General features: G+C 50.1%; 1 protein-coding gene across 1 annotated transcript in view; it reads left to right on the top strand.

Annotated features, from left to right (window-relative positions):
• Positions 1 to 18,615, top strand: part of col5a3a (collagen, type V, alpha 3a) — a 43,215-nt gene that overhangs the window by 11,247 nt on the left and 13,353 nt on the right. Inside the window, 38 exon segments of the mRNA XM_067230847.1 lie at positions 1,672 to 1,794; positions 3,673 to 4,080; positions 4,912 to 5,031; positions 5,130 to 5,249; positions 5,350 to 5,403; positions 5,504 to 5,545; positions 5,674 to 5,736; positions 6,663 to 6,737; positions 6,944 to 7,027; positions 7,282 to 7,338; positions 8,641 to 8,694; positions 8,801 to 8,854; positions 9,008 to 9,061; positions 9,839 to 9,892; positions 10,156 to 10,209; positions 10,522 to 10,566; positions 11,462 to 11,515; positions 11,843 to 11,887; positions 12,096 to 12,149; positions 12,395 to 12,439; positions 13,017 to 13,070; positions 13,478 to 13,522; positions 13,874 to 13,927; positions 14,505 to 14,549; positions 14,793 to 14,846; positions 15,038 to 15,145; positions 15,232 to 15,285; positions 15,592 to 15,645; positions 15,777 to 15,821; positions 15,955 to 16,008; positions 16,299 to 16,343; positions 16,571 to 16,624; positions 16,792 to 16,845; positions 17,023 to 17,076; positions 17,228 to 17,335; positions 17,688 to 17,777; positions 18,050 to 18,103; positions 18,338 to 18,445. Of these exon segments, the coding sequence (XP_067086948.1) occupies positions 1,672 to 1,794; positions 3,673 to 4,080; positions 4,912 to 5,031; positions 5,130 to 5,249; positions 5,350 to 5,403; positions 5,504 to 5,545; positions 5,674 to 5,736; positions 6,663 to 6,737; positions 6,944 to 7,027; positions 7,282 to 7,338; positions 8,641 to 8,694; positions 8,801 to 8,854; positions 9,008 to 9,061; positions 9,839 to 9,892; positions 10,156 to 10,209; positions 10,522 to 10,566; positions 11,462 to 11,515; positions 11,843 to 11,887; positions 12,096 to 12,149; positions 12,395 to 12,439; positions 13,017 to 13,070; positions 13,478 to 13,522; positions 13,874 to 13,927; positions 14,505 to 14,549; positions 14,793 to 14,846; positions 15,038 to 15,145; positions 15,232 to 15,285; positions 15,592 to 15,645; positions 15,777 to 15,821; positions 15,955 to 16,008; positions 16,299 to 16,343; positions 16,571 to 16,624; positions 16,792 to 16,845; positions 17,023 to 17,076; positions 17,228 to 17,335; positions 17,688 to 17,777; positions 18,050 to 18,103; positions 18,338 to 18,445 (2,793 nt within the window).

Genomic DNA, 18,615 nt, shown 5'->3' with positions numbered 1-18,615 from the left:
GGGGGGTTTGGGGATGGGAGAAGGGGGGGGTGTAGCTGTGTTCCGGTCCAGTTCTCCCAGCGTGGGAGCCCAGCCTAGGAGCCAGGGGTCTGTGGTCAGTCTCTAAAGCCTCTATTGCTTCCAGATTGCCTACAAATGACCAACAAGCGAGTGAAAAGATTGTATTATCTAAATACTCTCTCTCTCTCACACAAAAACAAACCTTTCTGAAGGTTCTCTCCCGGCCTCTGTGTGCTTTGGTGGAGTTTTAACACACTCATTTCTCAGATATGATCCAGGAAAAGAAAAACAAAACAACGTTTGGTGGTAAAGAACCCAGAACTGTGGCGTTGGCACAAGTTCCATGAGTCTCTGTGTTGTCAAGCATGTCTCGCAAGGCCTTTGTTATCATTTCAACTGCCGGATTCAATTGAGGAATCTCATGGTTAAGTGGGTAGATGCGAGAGGCACATTGGCTGGGTCAGGGTCTGCCGTTTTGCCTTTTCCTTTTCTGAAAAGGATTCTGATTGTATTCAGATGTTCAGACTTAGTCATGAGCATCTGTTGCACTTTAGGCCCTAAAGGAGAAACCATTGACTGTTTACTGCTATGCGCATGTAAAACCTACATGCGCTCTCCTTCACCCATGGAGGCAAATCTCCGGTGACTCACTGAACTGCCAGTTGTTGTTAAGGAGTGTCATTGTGAACGCCTGGCTGGTGGGATAACTTCCCGAACGGTTAGATGGCTGGTTGGCTGGCTCTTGGACCCAGCTCTGTGTGACCGTCTCCTGGGTGGAACTGTAACGAGTGAAGGGCTGACAGGAATGTATGGCTGTAGTGAATGGAGTCCACGCTGGGGTTTGTGTCGGTGGCGGTGTGAGCGGGAGAGTGTTGATTTATCTCACCTGTTTAACCAGATTACAGAGGTAGATGTGGGCCTGTCACTACTGAACCCTGGCCTCATCTGTCTTCATTGATCTCAAATGGCTGCTTAGCAGTTCCTGTTATGATTCGCTCCAAACCAGCTAGTTTATGCAGTGTGCTGTCACGCTCAGATTGAGCTATTTACTCGACCAACACCATGGCATACACACAGTATGGGCCAGGACAGATGTAGGTGTGGTTGTCTGTGCTGGTGCAAAGTGGGATCCATCCAGACCAGACAGCTAGGTGACGTTGTGAGGGGCGAGTCTGGCCCCTCTGGGTGTTTATGTGCACACACACACACCCTGTAGCCTGCCCGGGGAGGGACAGGAAGTGAAGGGTCCTGAAGGGTGGGGGGGGGGGGAGGGGGGATGAGAGGGAAGGGTTCCTTGCTTGTGTGTTTACACACTCCGCCACTGGGATCAGAGAGAGAGCCTGAAGTGGCGATGGCAGCAGGAGTATTATTAGCCACTCCAGACAGACGATGACCTACATGGGTCCGCACGGCTGATTGACCTCCACTCATCCTTTGTGTGCCCCTCTCCCTGCTCTCTCTCCAACCTCGTCCGACCCCCTTTACCCTCAGATTTCCTACCCAGACTCTCAGACCTTTGAGAGTTTGTCAAAGGTCAAAGCGGTCATTCCGTCAGAGTGACGGAACGGTTCTGTCTGCTCACTCACAGAGTGTGGCGCAAAGAGTTATATGACACGATGCTTGTCTGCGTGTGTGTGTGTGTGTGTGCCTGTGTATGTGTGTGTGTTACAGGGAGACATCCAACAGCTGCTGATTGTGGAGGACCCCCAGGCTGCAGCTGATTACTGCCTGCACTACATCCCAGACTGTGACTCTCCGCTGCTCTACAACACCCAGGCCCAGGACACCCAGGAGGTGAGTACTCCCACCACCAGGGGGAGACACACCCAGCACCAATCACACACAAACACGCACACATACACTCCAAGAAGGAGAGAGAGAGGGTGTGTGTTAGAGAACAGAAGACCGAAAGGGACTTTCAGTACGTACTGTAAGATTTGGCTTGATAACCGTTTTCCCTTGATAATCGTTTGACAGATAATTAACAGATTTTTTTGCAGCAACAGCTAGTCAGGACTTTATGATGAATGCTACAGTGACATAGTTGAAAGATTTCTCTGGATAAGCACCATGACTCAATCTGCCTTCAAGATTCCCTCGAGACAGTTTCATGTTTAGGCGTAAGCAAGTCCTGCTGCTGCCAGGCGTCTCTCCCAGAAGCCCTTGTTTCTCAGCCAACCAATAAAAACGGAACAAGCATGCATGTGCCTCTAGAGCTACTACCACAGGTTTCCCCGGCCCACATATCACATGATTTATTGCAAATCGATTGCCTCAGCCAGTGGGTCCTGAGCACATCTAGCGCTAACTCAGTTAGCAGCGAGCACGAGGCCAGAGTGAGACATCACGCAGAGCTGCAGCACGCAGAGGAGGAAGAGGAAGACGACAAGAAGGACCTCCTCTTATCTGATATGTAGCCAGTAGCAGAGCATCCCTGCCAGGGCAATGTCAGGTGTTCCTTTGGCAGCATCCCCATTCAGTTTGGTAGCCTAAGCACGCCCGCACAGACACACAGAGTCACACGCAGTCACAAACGGACGCACATCCCCAGTACACAGCCAAAGGCACTGTACATCTCACAGGATATCACAGCTTATCCAATCCATGGGCCTGCATGGGCAATGGGAGCATTCCTGGTGATACAGTATATTTGTGTGTGTGTGTGTGTGTTTGTGGTTTGTGCGGTAACGTGTGTGTGTGTGTGTGTGTGCGTACGGTTGTGAGTGAGAGTGCATCTGTGGTGGAGATTAAGGGGAAGATAAAGTCAAAACTAATGGACGATGGAGGACAGATAGATAGAGAGAGAGTGAGACAGACAGTCTAATAGAGGCAGATAAAGATATGAGTGGGAAAGAGAAATACAAAGAGAATATATATATATATATAAATGTGAGTGTGCGAGTGTGTGTGCGTGTAATGGTAGAAAGTGTTGATAATTAATTTGGCAGAACGTGAGGTCCTGTCAGGGTCTCTAGCAGGAACATCGAGTTCTATCCCTACAGTACTCCCTGCTGTGTGTATAGTGGTGTGTGTGTGTGTGTGTGTGTCCTGCTATGATGCCCGAGGGACTGTCCGCCAGTGTTTATTTGAGGCCCTTCTGGCTGTGGCTGGACTGCAGCTGAGGAACAGGCTGTGTGTCCAGATATTTTCTACATCGCTCAGCACGCAAGCGAGCCCATTTCCATCACTCTCCCACAGACCTTGTTAACACATTAAACAACACGGACCCCATCAATGACTCTCACACACACTCTCTCAGATGCCGAGACTCAACAATGTCAACGACAAGCCACCCTCACGTTTACAGAAGCACGGTCTTGCGAGCGAAATTGAATTCAACTTGTTATCAACGCCTCAGTAAGCCCATGGGAATGACCAACCTGTGACCTCAGCGCCGAACGCGTCCTCTCCCATGGTCGCGTTGAAGACACGCAGTACTCTCCTCCCGCCCACCTGCGAGTCTGTCGTCGCTTCCTGTGGGTTCAGACGCCGGGGAGGATGAGTGAGCCTGCTCTGGCCCTGACCTCGCCTCGGCGCTTCCAAGTGTGTTGCCTCTGCCTCCTTCGCAGTCTATTTGCGACGCTGTGTTTCACCATGTTGTTGTTTTTCTTGCCCGTACCCCCTCCTCCTCCCCCCCTCCCCCCCCACCACCCCTCCCCCCCCTCATAAAAGATCCCCCCGCCTCGATCTGCTCCCGCGATGCAAAGCGACGAGCCGGAGGAGCCAAAGAAGTCCCGCAAAAAAGACAGGAAGGGCAAAAAGGATAAATCCAAAAAGAAGAGGGACAAGTCATCCAGGAAGAAGGGCAAGAAGGAGCCCAGGAAGAAGAGGAAGGAGGAGGAGGGGCCTTCGGAAGATGGCTTCCTCGGTGTGTCCACCGCATTGCCCGAGTACCTCTCCCAAGAGCCCTACCAGGCCACTGTGCTGCCCGACGTGGAACAGTCCACCGCCAGCGCTGTCATCCGGAGCGAGGACATTGACCACGCCGTCGCAGAAATGACCACACACAAGCCCGACGTCAGTGTTGAGGTCTCCTTCGATGGGCCCAGTGCATTGCCTGAACCAGTGGTCGCTAAGGAGGTAGACTGAAACTGACCGTGTAACCCCCCCCTTACTCCATCTCATCCAAACTCATCTAACTCAGCACACCCCCACTACCTCCTAACCCCAGAGATCGCCCTCCCACCACCCGTTGTACCTCCTACCATCCCGCTCACCCCAACCACTAACCAGCACATCTCTAACCAGCACCTCCAGCAGCACTGAGCCTGTGGACTCGAATGGAGACGACCTAATAGATCACCTAACCTAGGCTAACATAGTTATACATGTTTTAGAACACATAGACAGATATAACTCAAGTTACAGTGGTTGTACGGTGTATGTGTTATAAGACATGCTAAAAGAACTAGAGTCGTAGAGAACTAGTTGTGTGCGGGGAAAAAAGTGACCGGGTGCTGTTTTCTCATGATATTTAGTCATATATACATACATCACATTCGAATGTGTGATGATATATATTAAGTATCCCAAGTTTCCAATAAATATGATGTCTTTTGTGTGTTTATACTGTAGCAAGTAACGTACCGTAACATACTGTATAACCATTTAATCATCTGCTTCTCCTCACCCGGTACTGGCTGTCACCCACCATGGCACAATGTCATCTCCTCCTGGTTGTAAAGTGTCTCACCTCTTTCATATTAACACCCCATCTCAGCCTTGCTCCATGTCTACCCGGCACATCCCTCTAACCTGCACCAGCCCAACAGGGTGCGCTCTCCTTCCCCCCTGTACCCCGGGGACACTGGGGCCAGGAGGCTCCAGGATGGCCTCACCCACAGGACTGCCCAGTGTCTCCAGGGCTACAGTCGCCATGGCGGTGGGGTGACTCTGTGCCCTGCGTTGCAGGCGGAGCGGCCGGTGAAGGAGCCTGAGGTGGAGGAGTACGGAGACGACTTCTACGGCAACGTGTACGACGACCTCTCCGTTTCCACGGTGGCGGTGGGCCCCAATGTCACCGAGTACGACGTGAGTTGTTTTGACTTCCGTTACCATACAGTAGCTCAGCCATCTTGGACAACCTCTGTTTTCTGAGTCTAGTGAGACATCCTCTTATGGCCTCCCAGGTTATCGAGTATGATGACATCAGAAACGAGACGGATCTGGAGGAATACGAGGAGTACGAGATCTACGACGACGGCTACAGCTTCGCCGAGAGAGAAAGTGCCGGAACCTGGGATGGAGAGGTACTGTCCGCCACGCACCCTTGTCTGTCCAAAACCCACGCACTGACCCTCGCGAGCGCTGTTCCAACGTGCGTCTTGTGTCTACCCATCTGTTCCTCAGGCAAGTCTCAGAGCAGAGAAGGGCCAAAAGGGAGATCCTGCTATCATTGAGCCGGTATGTCATTTCCTGAACAGCTCATTGCAATGTACAGTGCCAGTTGGTTCCCTGCTACCGTGTGGTGCAGAGTGTCTCATCTGGGTCTGTGTTGTCACAGGGCACACGAGCCGAGGGACCGCCCGGACCCCCGGGACCAGAGGTGAGGCGCGTCCTCTCGGATTCCGGAACTCCTAGCCTCAGCACCTCCTCCCCATCATGCTGCCACCATACTAATATCATACCATATAAAAAAACTGCTGACTGGGTATGTGTGTGTGTCCTCCACAGGGACTCCCAGGAACGCCAGGCCCCCCCGGCCCTTCAGGACCCATGGGAGACGCCGGAGACTTGGTGAGTTGCTCCCTTCCACCCCAGTCCCCATTGTGGGACGGCTAGATACCTGTAGAAGGAGGTCGACAGGGCCAGTCGGGATGTCCAAGGCGTTGCCCAGGACCTATAGAGGAGCAATGAGAGGCCCAAAGTAATTTAGTGACCTGGTTATGGCCCTGACGGCTTACATGCTCCAGGGACTGATGGTGACTCATTTGAATTTGACCTCATTTTTGCTGTTGGTCAAAGTGTGTGTGCGTGAGTATGTGTGTGGGTGTGTTTGTTTGTCCTTCCTAGACTAACTCTTTCCAGCAGACTGAATCAGCTTAGTCATTCTCAGTGATGTTCAGGTTTTTAAATCCTGTCGTTCGTTCTGGGGGAAAGAGCTATTAACCTGCAGAGCCTCACCACTCGAAACCCTTCAGATCAGATCATTACGCCAGCCTTCTGACAGCCCTAAAAACATACAGCACCAGGCTGAGGTTCAGCATTTATACGCAAGCTTTGGAGTCAATCACTCAACATAACACACTGATTAGTTTCAAGTGCAGTGGATAGTTTATGACTCCTTTAGCTGCGGTGCTGGTACGGTCCTGTTTGGACAGGCAGGGGGGGAGGAATAGAGAGAGGGATTAGTGGATGACTTTAATGCCTTGTGTTGTGCTTATAGGCATACTATCAAGGCAGCTAGCGCAACATCATAAGCTTTTGGTGTGTTCCCAGGAGACAGGCTAATTGATAGTGAGAGTGAGTGACATGCCCTCGGGAAATGGAGCAGAGCTTGTTTTCACAGTGATTAGATAGCAGGGATCTTTCACCCCTCTGTTCAGCCTCACATACATTCTTTAACACTCTTACTTACTTAACATGCAGGCCGGAACACACATGCATATGCATGCACACACACACACACGTTACCTAAGCACTCCCCTCTCTCTTCTTATCAGGGTCCTCCAGGAAGACCTGGTCTGGCTGGGGCTGATGGGATACCGGGTCCTCCGGGCACGATGCTGATGCTACCAGTAAGAATGGGATTGATTCCATCTTTTCACTTCTTAATTGATACCCTTTCCCTGTTTACCAAAACTTCAGAGAGCAATGCCTCTTGAACAGCAATACCAGCTCAGTGCCACAAGGGGGAGCTGTGTGATAGAGGTTCAGTCCTGGTAATGAGTGGAGAGTGAATATGTGAATCTGCAGTGTAGTCCCTCCTTTCTCCTCCCTCCAGTTCCAGTCTGGTGGGGACTCCCAGAAGGGGCCAGTGGTGTCGGCCCAGGAGGCCCAAGCTCAGGCCATCTTGCAGCAGACCAAGGTATGGTGGCCAATCGACACAGCTGAGCAGCTGGCAGCCTCACCCAGAAGGGTGACGTCACTGTAATACTGGAACTGTATGTTCAGGTTGCTGATGCGTTCTCATGTCTGCTTTGAAAATCACATGAATATACTGTTGGCTTCCTTTTTTTATTTTGTACATAAAGTGTGTGCTCTTTCATGCCCAATGCCATGTGACATCTCATCTGTTTTTGAATTGGAATCTTTTATTCATGAAGCTGTTGTCTGTTTCAGCTGTCGTTGAAGGGCCCTCCAGGTCCGCTTGGCCTTACAGGGCGTCCAGGGCCGATAGTAAGATACTACTGACACAGTCTGAACCACCATAAGATACTACTGACACAGTCTGAACCACCATAAGATACTACTGACACAGTCTCAACCACCATAAGATACTACTGACAGTCTGAACCACCATAAGATACTACTGACACAGTCTCAACCACCATAAGATACTACTGACACAGTCTGAACCACCATAAGATACTACTGACACAGTCTCAACCACTATAAGATACTACTGACACAGTCTCAACCACCATAAGATACTACTAACACAGTCTTAACTACCATAATACACTACTCACACAGTCTGAACTACCAAAAGATACTACTGACACAGTCTCAACCACCATAAGATACTACTGACACAGTCTGAACCACCATAAGATACTACTGGCACAGTCTCAACCACCATAAGATACTACTAACACAGTCTTAACTACCATAATACACTACTCACACAGTCTGAACTACCAAAAGATACTACTGACACAGTCTCAACCACCATAAGATACTACTGACACAGTCTGAACCACCATAAGATACTACTGACACAGTCTGAACCACCATAAGATACTACTGACACAGTCTCAACCACCATAAGATACTACTGACACAGTCTGAACCACCATAAGATACTACTGACACAGTCTCAATCACTATAAGATACTACTGACACAGTCTCAACCACCATAATACACTACTCACACAGTCTGAACTACCAAAAGATACTACTGACACAGTCTCAACCACCATAAGATACTACTGACACAGTCTCAACCACCATAAGATACTACTGACACAGTCTGAACCACCATAAGATACTACTGACACAGTCTGAACCACCATAAGATACTACTGACACAGTCTGAACCACCATAAGATACTACTAACACAGTCTTAACTACCATAATACACTACTCACACAGTCTGAACTACCAAAAGATACTACTGCCACAGTCTGAACCACCATTAGACACTTCTTAAATAGCCAGAACCATCATAAGATACTATTAACACAGTTTTAACTACCATAATACACTACTTACACAGTCTTAACTACCATAATACACTACTTACACAGTCTGAACTACCATAAGATACTACTGACACAGTCGGAACTACCATAAGATACTACCGACAGTCTCAACTACCATAATACACTACTGACACAGTTGGAACCACCATACGACACTACTGACACAGTCTCCACAATCCCTCTGGCCTCCACATTCTTTCAAACGAAACCCAACCAGGTCAGGTTGGTCCCAGACCGTGCCTCTCTGTTCTGACTCCCCTGTGCGTGTGTTCAAGGGTCTCCCTGGATCCAGCGGACTGAAAGGAGACGGCGGAGACAACGGCCCAGCCGTAAGAATGACACCGTTCTTATTGCATTCTGGTATCCCCCAACTCAACAGTGTGAGCTTGCATCACGGTCCTCTGGTCATCCCTCTGTCCCTCTGTCTGTGTCCAGGGTCCTCGTGGGTTGCCAGGTTCTCCTGGACTCAGCGGAAGATCAGGAAAACGGGTGAACCCTTTTTTTAGCAGTTTGACGACCCATACTCGATACCGCATTTGTGACCTCCCTCTTTATTTCTTTACTGGCAGAGGTAGTATTGGTTTGCTCTTTTCTGATTACATTACCATATTGTATCTCTGTTTATTTGTGTGTGTGTCTCAGGGACGGGCAGGATCAGATGGTGCCCGTGGTGCACCAGGGGAAACAGGGTCCAAGGTAAGGTGTCCGTATTATACGAGGCAGAATGGAAAATACGGTTTGAGTGTATGCCTGCAACACACTCGGTCCTAATAAATCGGTGTATTTGCATACTAATGCGCAGGTTTCCTTTTCAAGGTCTTCTCGGTGTGTGCACAACGAGTGCTCATATGGGAAATAGTTGAATTACTGTAAAGTCTAATCATGTTTTCCTGCAGAGTAAGCCTGCAAATATCCAGGGCCTAACTTTATTACATGTATTGACAGCGCCAGCAACTCAATACTTAGCAGCTATAGGAAGAGCTTAGTAAATAAATAAGGTTCCCCTGATAGCAAAACTGACAGAACAGCCACGTCTTTATCTCTCAGAGCAGTGCTGTAGCACAGGGAGGGACCTCCAGCTAATCTTCCCCCCCCTCCCCCCATCCCCACAACCCCCCCACGCAGCCCCCCCCCCCACCCCCAGACAGACACTCAGACTCACAACAGATGTGAGGGTCTTCTGGGAGTGAAACGCAATCTTACGGCACCTCGCTGTCACCGACACTGTGTTTGTATGCGGGCATGTGTGTGCATTTCTGTTTGTGTGTGTGTGTAGGTGTGCTCTGTGTGTGTCTCTGTGTGTGGGTGTGTGTGTGTGTGCTGCAAGGGAAGTGTATGGCCGTGGAAAAGGTGATGTAAAAGTGAGAGATAGAGGATGATTAGGAGGTAGGTTCCTGTGAAGTGTTCATTAGTGTGTGTATTGTACAGTATTGTTGGGTGTAATGCTCTTGGGGGTCTCTCTCTCTCTTTCAGGGTGACAGGGGCTTTGACGGTCTGCCTGGTCTCCCGGGTAACAAGGGACACAGAGTGAGTTAGAGATGACAGCCCAAAACCCTGCAGTACCATACCCAGGAGAACGTGTTTTTACTTGTGTGTCTTGCAGCTCTTTTAACTTCACAGCTTGTTTGGAGTTTGAGTGTGTGTGCGTGCGTGTGCGTGCGTGTGTGTGCGAGTGTATGTTTGTAAGCCTTATTGTACCAACACCATTTTACAGTTTGATTGCTCAATTAGTCTTTCTTACGTCAATGTTCTGTCCGGGAGACATTTCTCATGGTGTATTGACTTCCTAGGGGGACAGAGGAAAGCCTGGTCCCCATGGACCTTCTGGGGAGTCAGGAGAGAAGGTATGTGCTTCTCATGCTACCCTGGAACACCATCAACTAGGACCTAGGACAGGAGCACTGCACGGCCCAGGACCCATACCCAACATCTAGTTTCAAATAAAAACTCCAAAAAACAGTCAAACCTTGCCGCCCAAATAGCACTTCAGTGGCCCTGATAGGTGAATTCAATGTACTTATCTTCAATGAAATAAGCTAACTGAACTTAGTATTAGCATCGTAGATGGATTTGTCGGTATTTTGAATGCACCTCTGTGGAATTAGCACGTCTGGAGGTCGAGTGTTTTTGTTGACTGTTCTGGTGTCTTGTTGTAGGGTTCAGATGGACCAGTTGGACCTGGAGGGCAACCAGGTGAACCTGTGAGTACCCACGATAACATCCACACACACACACACAAGCTGGCAACAGTCGCACACTCGCACACACACAAGCGTACACAACCTATTTATAATCCCCCACGGGCAGATCTATGTCTGTCCAGTGCCCGGGCTGATTGGTTATGACTCACACTCCATCTTTATCCCAGCAGGTGAGGATGAGACTCAGTGGGGCTCAGCCTCTCTAAATGGATCACCCGGTACATTGAGAGAGAGAGAGAGAGAGAGAGAGAGAGAGAGAGAGAGAGAGAGAGAGAGAGAGAGAGAGAGAGAGAGAGAGAAAGGGAGGGAGGGAGGGAGGTAGGGAGAGAGAGAGCTGTCATAGAGTACAGTGGAAGGGCTGTGTTAAACCACAAAGAACCGGGAAGAGAGAGGAACTTTCTAATTTGATGAGGGAAATGGCTAGATAGAGCGATGGCAGGGAGATGGGCGAAAAGGAGACAAGAGATCATTGTGAGATATAAATTCAGTGGGTGGCGACAAAGATAAGAGAGATGGATAGAAGGGAGAAGGGGGGGGGGATGGAGATGGAGATGAAATCCTGGCCTGAATGATTATATTTCCATATCAATCACTTCCCGGGAGATCACAGATGTGGCTTAGGAACAGGTGGCTTGGCCAGCGTACAGAGAGTGAAACAAAAAAACAGCACACACATGCACACACACACACACACACACACACATGCACACACTCCCCCACATCATCATCAACTCTCACATACTGACTCCTTCAAAATACACTTGCTCTCATGAGCATATTCCTGAGCTCTCTTAGAAACACACACCTAATGCACACACATACACACACACACACACACAGAATCGAATTCACGTTGCAGTGTATAATGACAGCTGTGTGTATGGTTTAATTCCAGGGATCGAGAGGGCTTGTCGGATCAAGAGGTCCACCTGGACCTTCTGGACAACCGGTGAGTCAGCCTCAGTGGCCTGGATCGGTCAGACACACCATCCCTCAACAGGCTCTCTGGAGGAAAAGAGATAGTATTATTATTATATTAATATTAGGTACCAATGGTCACTGTTTTTTGATGCAATCTACTGGAGCCTAACAGGTTACATTTTTTCGGTCACAATTGGTTTGCGGGGAGGGATCATACTGTGAATTTGTTCAGTTTTCCTATACAGACTGCTCTAACCCCTCTGTATGTCTGTGTGTCTGTGTGTCTGTCTGTGTGTCTGTCTGTGTGTCTGTCTGTGTGTCTGTCTGTGTGTCTGTATGTTTGTCTGTCTGTCAGGGTATCACTGGTATAGATGGAGTTCAAGGATCAAAGGGAAACCTGGTCAGTATTTTAACCCAGCAAAGCAAGCACGGTCATACGAATGTCTTGATATGTGTGATATAGAGGAGATAAACTACCCACAGCAATGAAAGTGTGAGAGTGAACCATCTCTCTCCCATGATAATGAGGTCATGTGACCAGGGTTTTGTACATAGTGAGTGTGTGAGAAGGTATCTCGTGGTGAAAATAGTGTTGCTGTTCTTTCCAGGGGCCATCTGGAGAGATAGGACCCCCAGGCCAACAAGGAAATCCTGGTTTACAGGTACCCTACGGCTGCTTTCTGACACTATAAAGGACAAGAAGACATAATCCACATGCATACTCCTGTGTCTTTCTCTTAGTCTCTCTCTATCTGACACACATACGCACACACTCACGCACACTCACACACACTCACACACAAACAAACACCCTCACACACAGACGGACACAAACAAGCACACTCTTAAGCCTCCCTTCCCTTCCCATGCCGTTACTTAACCTAATTGATGCTTTGTTGTGGTACAGGGTTTGCCTGGTGCCCAAGGTCCCATTGGATTACCGGGAGAAAAGGTAGGCGCTGTGTCTCTCTCTTCATTTCCGAATTAAAGCCATGACCTTGTGACCCCTGTCGGCAGGTCCTTAGGGGCTCCACCCGAGCAGAACAGAGTGACCCAGCCTCTCTTGGCTGCAGTTCAGGCTGGAGAGTGGGTCTGACAGGAAATCAATAGCCAGGAAACACACACTGGAGCACACACACACGCTCAGTCCCTCCACACACCACGAACGACGCATTGTACTGATGTAGAGAGTAAAACCGAATACACACATGGATATGCTTAGAGGGGAAACAAAGGAAATATTTTTCAGTGTATAGGTCTCCAACCCTGTTTTTGCAGAGCCACCTTCCCGTCGTTTTTTGCTCCAACCCCAGTTGTAGCTAACCTCATTCAACACTCGGATAATCATTTGAATCAGGTGTGCGAGATTAGGGTTGGAGACCACAGTGGTTTATATCGTGTTTGTATACCTATGATGGCCTGTGGGGCCCCTTTGGTGTGTGGCTTCCAGGGCTTCAGTCACACTCGGGGACAATACGAGACACTCTGTCCTCAGTGGCCCCTCACATGTCTGTCTCTGGTCCTCACAGGGTCCCCAGGGGAAGGGGGGGATGCAGGGACTCCCAGGCATCGACGGCCCTTCTGTGAGTACAGCACGCGCTCCCTCTGCCTCCTCCCCAGGGCTGAGGGGAGCTGGTCGGGGCCGAGTAACCTGCTCCAGCTCTCCTCCAGCCGCCTTGGGGAGTGTGCTCCACTGCAGTGCTCTTCCTGCTGCTAAACGCGAGATCCTATCTCATGCACTCTATTCGGAATTGTGTTATTGTAGGTAGGCCCGCAGGCGTGTTTATAAAATGTATTTAGATACAGAGCAAATTAGTCTCTACACCGTGTCCTTGTGTTGGGTTACATCTTTTGAGTATCTTCCGGGCAGAATTCTCAGTAGTGTACGGTATCGCGTTTTTTAAAGATGTGTATTTATAGACTCATTTGAATGATTCGCGGATTGTCCAACAGTAATGTTACTTTTTTCCCCTGTGTGTTCTGTGTCAAGGGCCATCCAGGGAGAGAGGGTCAGTCCGGGGAGAAAGGCGGTCAAGTGAGTTCTGGCTTACGTGACGTGGCCTCACTGTTCCTATTATAACACCTTGCCAGACGACCATTACGTCCAGCCACGCAGCATCTTTGCCGGACCCCATTTTTGAATTCCAATTGTGTGCTAACATAACATCAATATCCTGTTCGCCCATGTTAGCGTCACTCCAGTTGTCGTCGTATTTCCACTATGCCATTGTACACTCACGTCAGCCCATTAGAGTCAAGCAGTATGTCATCATTGAGTCCTCATCAAGCACTCTAATCCTCACAATGGGAGCTTTTGTACTACACTACCCATAAGCAATAGCGCCCGTTCTCTCTGAGCAGAGCTGATGTTGTTGTTTTTATACAGGGTTTACCCGGAGCTCAGGGGCCTATTGGGTATCCAGGAACTCGCGGTGTAAAGGTGAGGCTTGTTATTATTATTCCTGTCTACAAAGGTTCGTTCAGATGTTCCTTCCCTCAGACGTTTCTATCAGTTTCCTATGTGATGGACAAGCTCTGTGCTCCCGGGATCCACAGTTGACAGGTGAAGGGAGAGAGCTCTCGTTCTCAGAGGAAAAGCCAATGACAGAAGGAGTCCCATTTGACAGACAATAGATAATCAGTGTCAGTCAAGACTGGCGTAAGGGTGTGTGTATGGTGTGTGTATGCGTGCGTGTTTGGTCAGCGTTGGGTATTCTTTCTCGGCTAGTCTGTATACTTCCTCGATGATTTTTCTGGCTTGTTGAGACTCCTAGAATTGCATTGGCTGGCATATATCATTAGGATGTAATGTGCCTCGGCTCGAGTCGTTAGTATCTGAGGAGTTTAAGTGTAATAGCTGGTCAATAACCGAGCAAAACAAAATCAATGCAAATGTAGGAGTCATGCTACAGGGGAGAAATGAGAGGGTTCTTTTCCGCCACTGCCTATTTGTCATAACATGCAACTAGGTATTGACTTTGCCAGTCCTCACAACATGTGTTTTCGCTCTCTCCCAGGGAGCGGATGGAGTGAGAGGTCTGAAAGGAAATAAAGGAGAGAAGGTGAGGAAACCAGACCAGCTCCACTCCTTCTGAACTTCAACTCTTCCGTTGAAAAGTTATTTCCGCCTGTCAGGATTCCCTGTCTGTAGATCCAATACGCCACCTCCTCAGCTTACCCTCTGGATTGTCACCCTCCCTGGTGAAATGATAGATCTCACACCTGCCTCATGGTACGAGGGAGAGTAATGAATCACCGGCAAAGCTGTCATTAATGCTCACTCAGGACTCCTCTATTCATTACAGGGTGAAGATGGTTTCCCAGGGTCTAAAGGTGACATGGGCCTCAAAGGAGACAGGGTGAGAATTACCTCATAGCAGCGTCATTTCACAGAGGGCTGGACAGGCTCAGTGTATTCTCTACTAACTATTATGAAGCATGAGATAGACAAAGGCATCTCGTCTGACCTTGCTCTCTCTCTCTCTCTCTCTCTCTCTCTCTCTCTCTCTCTCTCTCTCTCTCTCCGTGCTGTCTCTCCATCTCTCCGCAGGGTGATAATGGGGCTGGCGGGACACGGGGTGAGGATGGACCCGAGGGGCCAAAGGGCCAGTCAGGACCCCTGGGAGAAGGTGGAGGTCTTGGCATCGCTGGGGAAAAGGTACAGTGCTGTCCCAGCAACTGTCCATCCCTTTTAGTGAACTTGGCTTGGAGGGGTTCTGACCCCTGTCTTGTCTGTGTCCCCAGGGCAAACTTGGTGTTCCAGGGTTGCCAGGATACCCTGGAAGACTAGGGCCCAAGGTAAGAGATGATGATGATTGTACAGTCAACGGATAATGTATCCTCTGTCTGATCAGAAGTTTTATGTGTCTTCGGCTCTGATTATTGATGTCATATTAAAAAGAAAGAATTATGAATTGCCGTTTGTTGTTACCAGTCTTTAAGGCACAACAATGCATTAACAGTGGATTAATGGTGTATTTAAGACTCACCTATTAGATCTAGGATAATTCGATACAGTGGTTCATTATTAGCTACTGAACGACTGGGGCCGAGATGGGATTCGTGCCAGACTTTTAGCTGATGAACCTCTGTGTCGGCCCCCAGGGATCACTTGGGTTCCCTGGTTCTGCTGGCGTGCTGGGAGAGAAAGGACGAAGGGTGAGCAAAACACGCCGCTGGTCATCGAGCACGAATACTGCTACTTAGCATGTGCCGCGCACGTTCTGCGCGGGCGTCTGTGTGTGTGTGCTTGTGTTTGTGATAACCCATGCTGTGTTCCTCCGTTGCAGGGACCAGCTGGCCAGCCAGGGGCTGGTGGACAGAGGGGCCCTAATGTGAGCATGCAGTAAACCGTTGCTTCCATCTCCACTCGCTTTCCTCAGCGAGAACGCCCCACTCCCTCGCCAGACGACAGACTGTAGTCTGTCATCTGTAGTCCTGAGGCTGATGTGTGTGCTTTTTCCACAGGGTGCCAGAGGAGGGAGAGGTGCCAGAGGCCCCACGGGGAAGCCTGGAGACAAGGTGAGTTTTGGCCGGCGCGAGCCCGTCTCTCATCCAGAATGAATGAGCTCCCTGGCCCACTTTGGAGCCGCAGCGGTTCATTTGAATACGACAGCCCATCTGGTGTGCTGGAACAAGAGCTGTCGGTTGGAGGCGTCGCGGCGCACACGGCGCGAGCCCCGTCGCGGGGAAGATAAACATGTGTCACAGGGTGGGACACAGACTGTGTTCGACGATGAATGAGTGAACGACCCGGTGCGGATTTGATAACAGTCTGTTTCATGTCCTCTCCTGTCTCGTCCATCCGGCAGGGTGCCTCCGGACACGATGGACCCCCAGGTCCGACCGGAGAACGGGTACGCTCCAGTCTGTCCGCAGCGCACACCGCACGTACACTCAAGTTATTCAAGCGAGCCTCATTAGCCATTCGCTTAGGAGAAATTATGCATTTTGCCGATTCTCTAGTGTGTCTGGTATCATGTAGATTGCACACGCTCCCAGCAGTTCGTAGTATTTCGGTCTCTGGTTCAAATTAGGCTTGAGATGGACTTTGTACTGATTCCCTGTCTGGTTCTCTCCACAGGGCCCACAAGGGCCACAGGGAAGGAATGGAGAGACAGGACCAAAGGGCCCAAATGTAAGAGTGTCCCAGATCAGTACTGTGCTGTACAGAGACACATGGGTTTACCTCACAGCTGCCATGTCCAGTGTCTGTTTAAACTGTGAAGGTATTCTGTCCCGATTGTTCCATTTTCTCTGCACTTTCTTTGTCTTATTAAAAATCCAACTAACCTTGCTCTCCAGGGGCCGGCAGGAAAAGATGGACTACCAGGTCATCCAGGCCAGCGGGGGGAGCCTGTAAGTACAGCTGACCAAGCACATGCTGTGGCGGTTATGCTGAGCAATTGAAATGCAGAGTCTGTAGTTAGGCCTACTTAATTGTCTAACCGCAAAGAAATATGTGTATAAAATGTTGGCCCTTACTCAGCTCTTGGCTGTTGACCATCACCTTACTTGTCCTGTTTCACCTTTCAGGGCTTCCAAGGGAAGACTGGGCCACCTGGGCCCACAGGAGTGGTTGGACCCCAGGTGAGACAGCCAATCATGGAGTGGAGAACCAACAGCACACACTGTTTCATGAAATATCTTTCGACCATCAAGGGTTTCATGATGATCGAGCGGAAGACACAGGTAGCATGGCGGTGTAGATCTCAATGTTTTGCTGTGTGACCTGTGTCAGGGTAAATCCGGAGAGACCGGGCCAATGGGAGACAGAGGACACCCGGGGTCCCCGGGACCACCCGGTGAGCAGGGTCTACCAGGAGCTGCAGGCAAAGAAGGCGCCAAGGTGACCTCACTTCATTACCCTCCTCATCATTCTAAAACTCCAAATGTATTTATAATCCTAGATATACGGTCTTGATGGATTGGGAATACCTAGAACGCTAGATATCTCATCTTCAGAAGGTCTTTTCCTTTTAGCATACCCTAATAGATAACAGGAGATCCTCATTCCATACCTCACTGTGCTCTGTGTATTATGGCTCATAAAATATGAATAGGCCGTCTCAGTGTGACGGCTTCACCATGTGATTTATCACTTCATAAGGGGCCTGCTGTCTGCTCAGCGCTACCGTCTGATCTAATCCTCTGGCGCTGTGTGTGCGTGTGCTCGCGTGTGTGTGTCTGTGTGTTTCCAGGGAGATCCAGGACCTTTGGGGGCTCTCGGGAAGAGTGGCCCTCCTGGGCTGAGGGGCTTCAGAGGGGGCAGGGGCAGTCCCGGCGCCATGGTAACGCTCTTTCCATCTCCCCCACCTTCCTCTTCAGTCCACGTACCGCTCCGCCAAGGCGGCCACCTTTAGAAAACCGGCGGGGCGGGGGCGGGGGGGGGGGGAGCTTTGAGTGGTAGCTTGAGCTCAGATCTGACGGGGACAATTATGTCGAGTCCTGACACCTGACCACGGCCGGCCTGATGCTACTGGTGTGGGAGTGATTGGAGGTTGTGTGGCTGTGAAGTCTGTGATTGGCTCAGTCCTGTATCCCCCCGCCTGTGTCTCCCCAGGGTCCGGCTGGACTGAAGGGAGGAGAGGGACCGCCTGGCGTGGCCGGGGCCAACGTGAGTATGCATTCATCAGGTTGATTGTGTTATTCCTGGAATGTGATTCTTTTCTCCCTCTACCCAGCCCTCCCCTCCAACCCCAACCCCGCATTCACCCCCACCCCTGCAAGTGACATGTAGGATACAAGAACATATGCGGGGGAAAAGGGGGGGGGGGGGTTGGTTTCCATGGAGATCGTGATCACGTCACTTCATCAAAAAGTGAATCGTGTTGCTTGCCTACCTTTCCAGGGAGCCGGTGGGGAGAGGGGGCCTTCTGGAACGGCTGGTGCCATTGGTCAGCCTGGACGTGCGGGTGGTGTGGGCCCCGCAGGGCCAATGGGAGAGAAGGGCGAGCCGGTGAGCGTCCTATAGGATTAGGATTCCTTATGTAATGCCGTCGTCTGCTTTTAGGCATGCGATCAAGCACCATCACCTTTCATCGGTGGGAAATAAACACGCGTGGGTTCCAGTACATGTGTCATCGCTCCTTGAGCGAGAGTGTGAATGTACACGTATGTGTGTTGGCC

This window comes from Osmerus mordax, chromosome 3 (genome assembly GCF_038355195.1).
Source record: "Osmerus mordax isolate fOsmMor3 chromosome 3, fOsmMor3.pri, whole genome shotgun sequence".
NCBI lineage: Eukaryota > Metazoa > Chordata > Actinopteri > Osmeriformes > Osmeridae > Osmerus > Osmerus mordax.
This window is presented reverse-complemented; position numbering and strand designations above follow the sequence as displayed.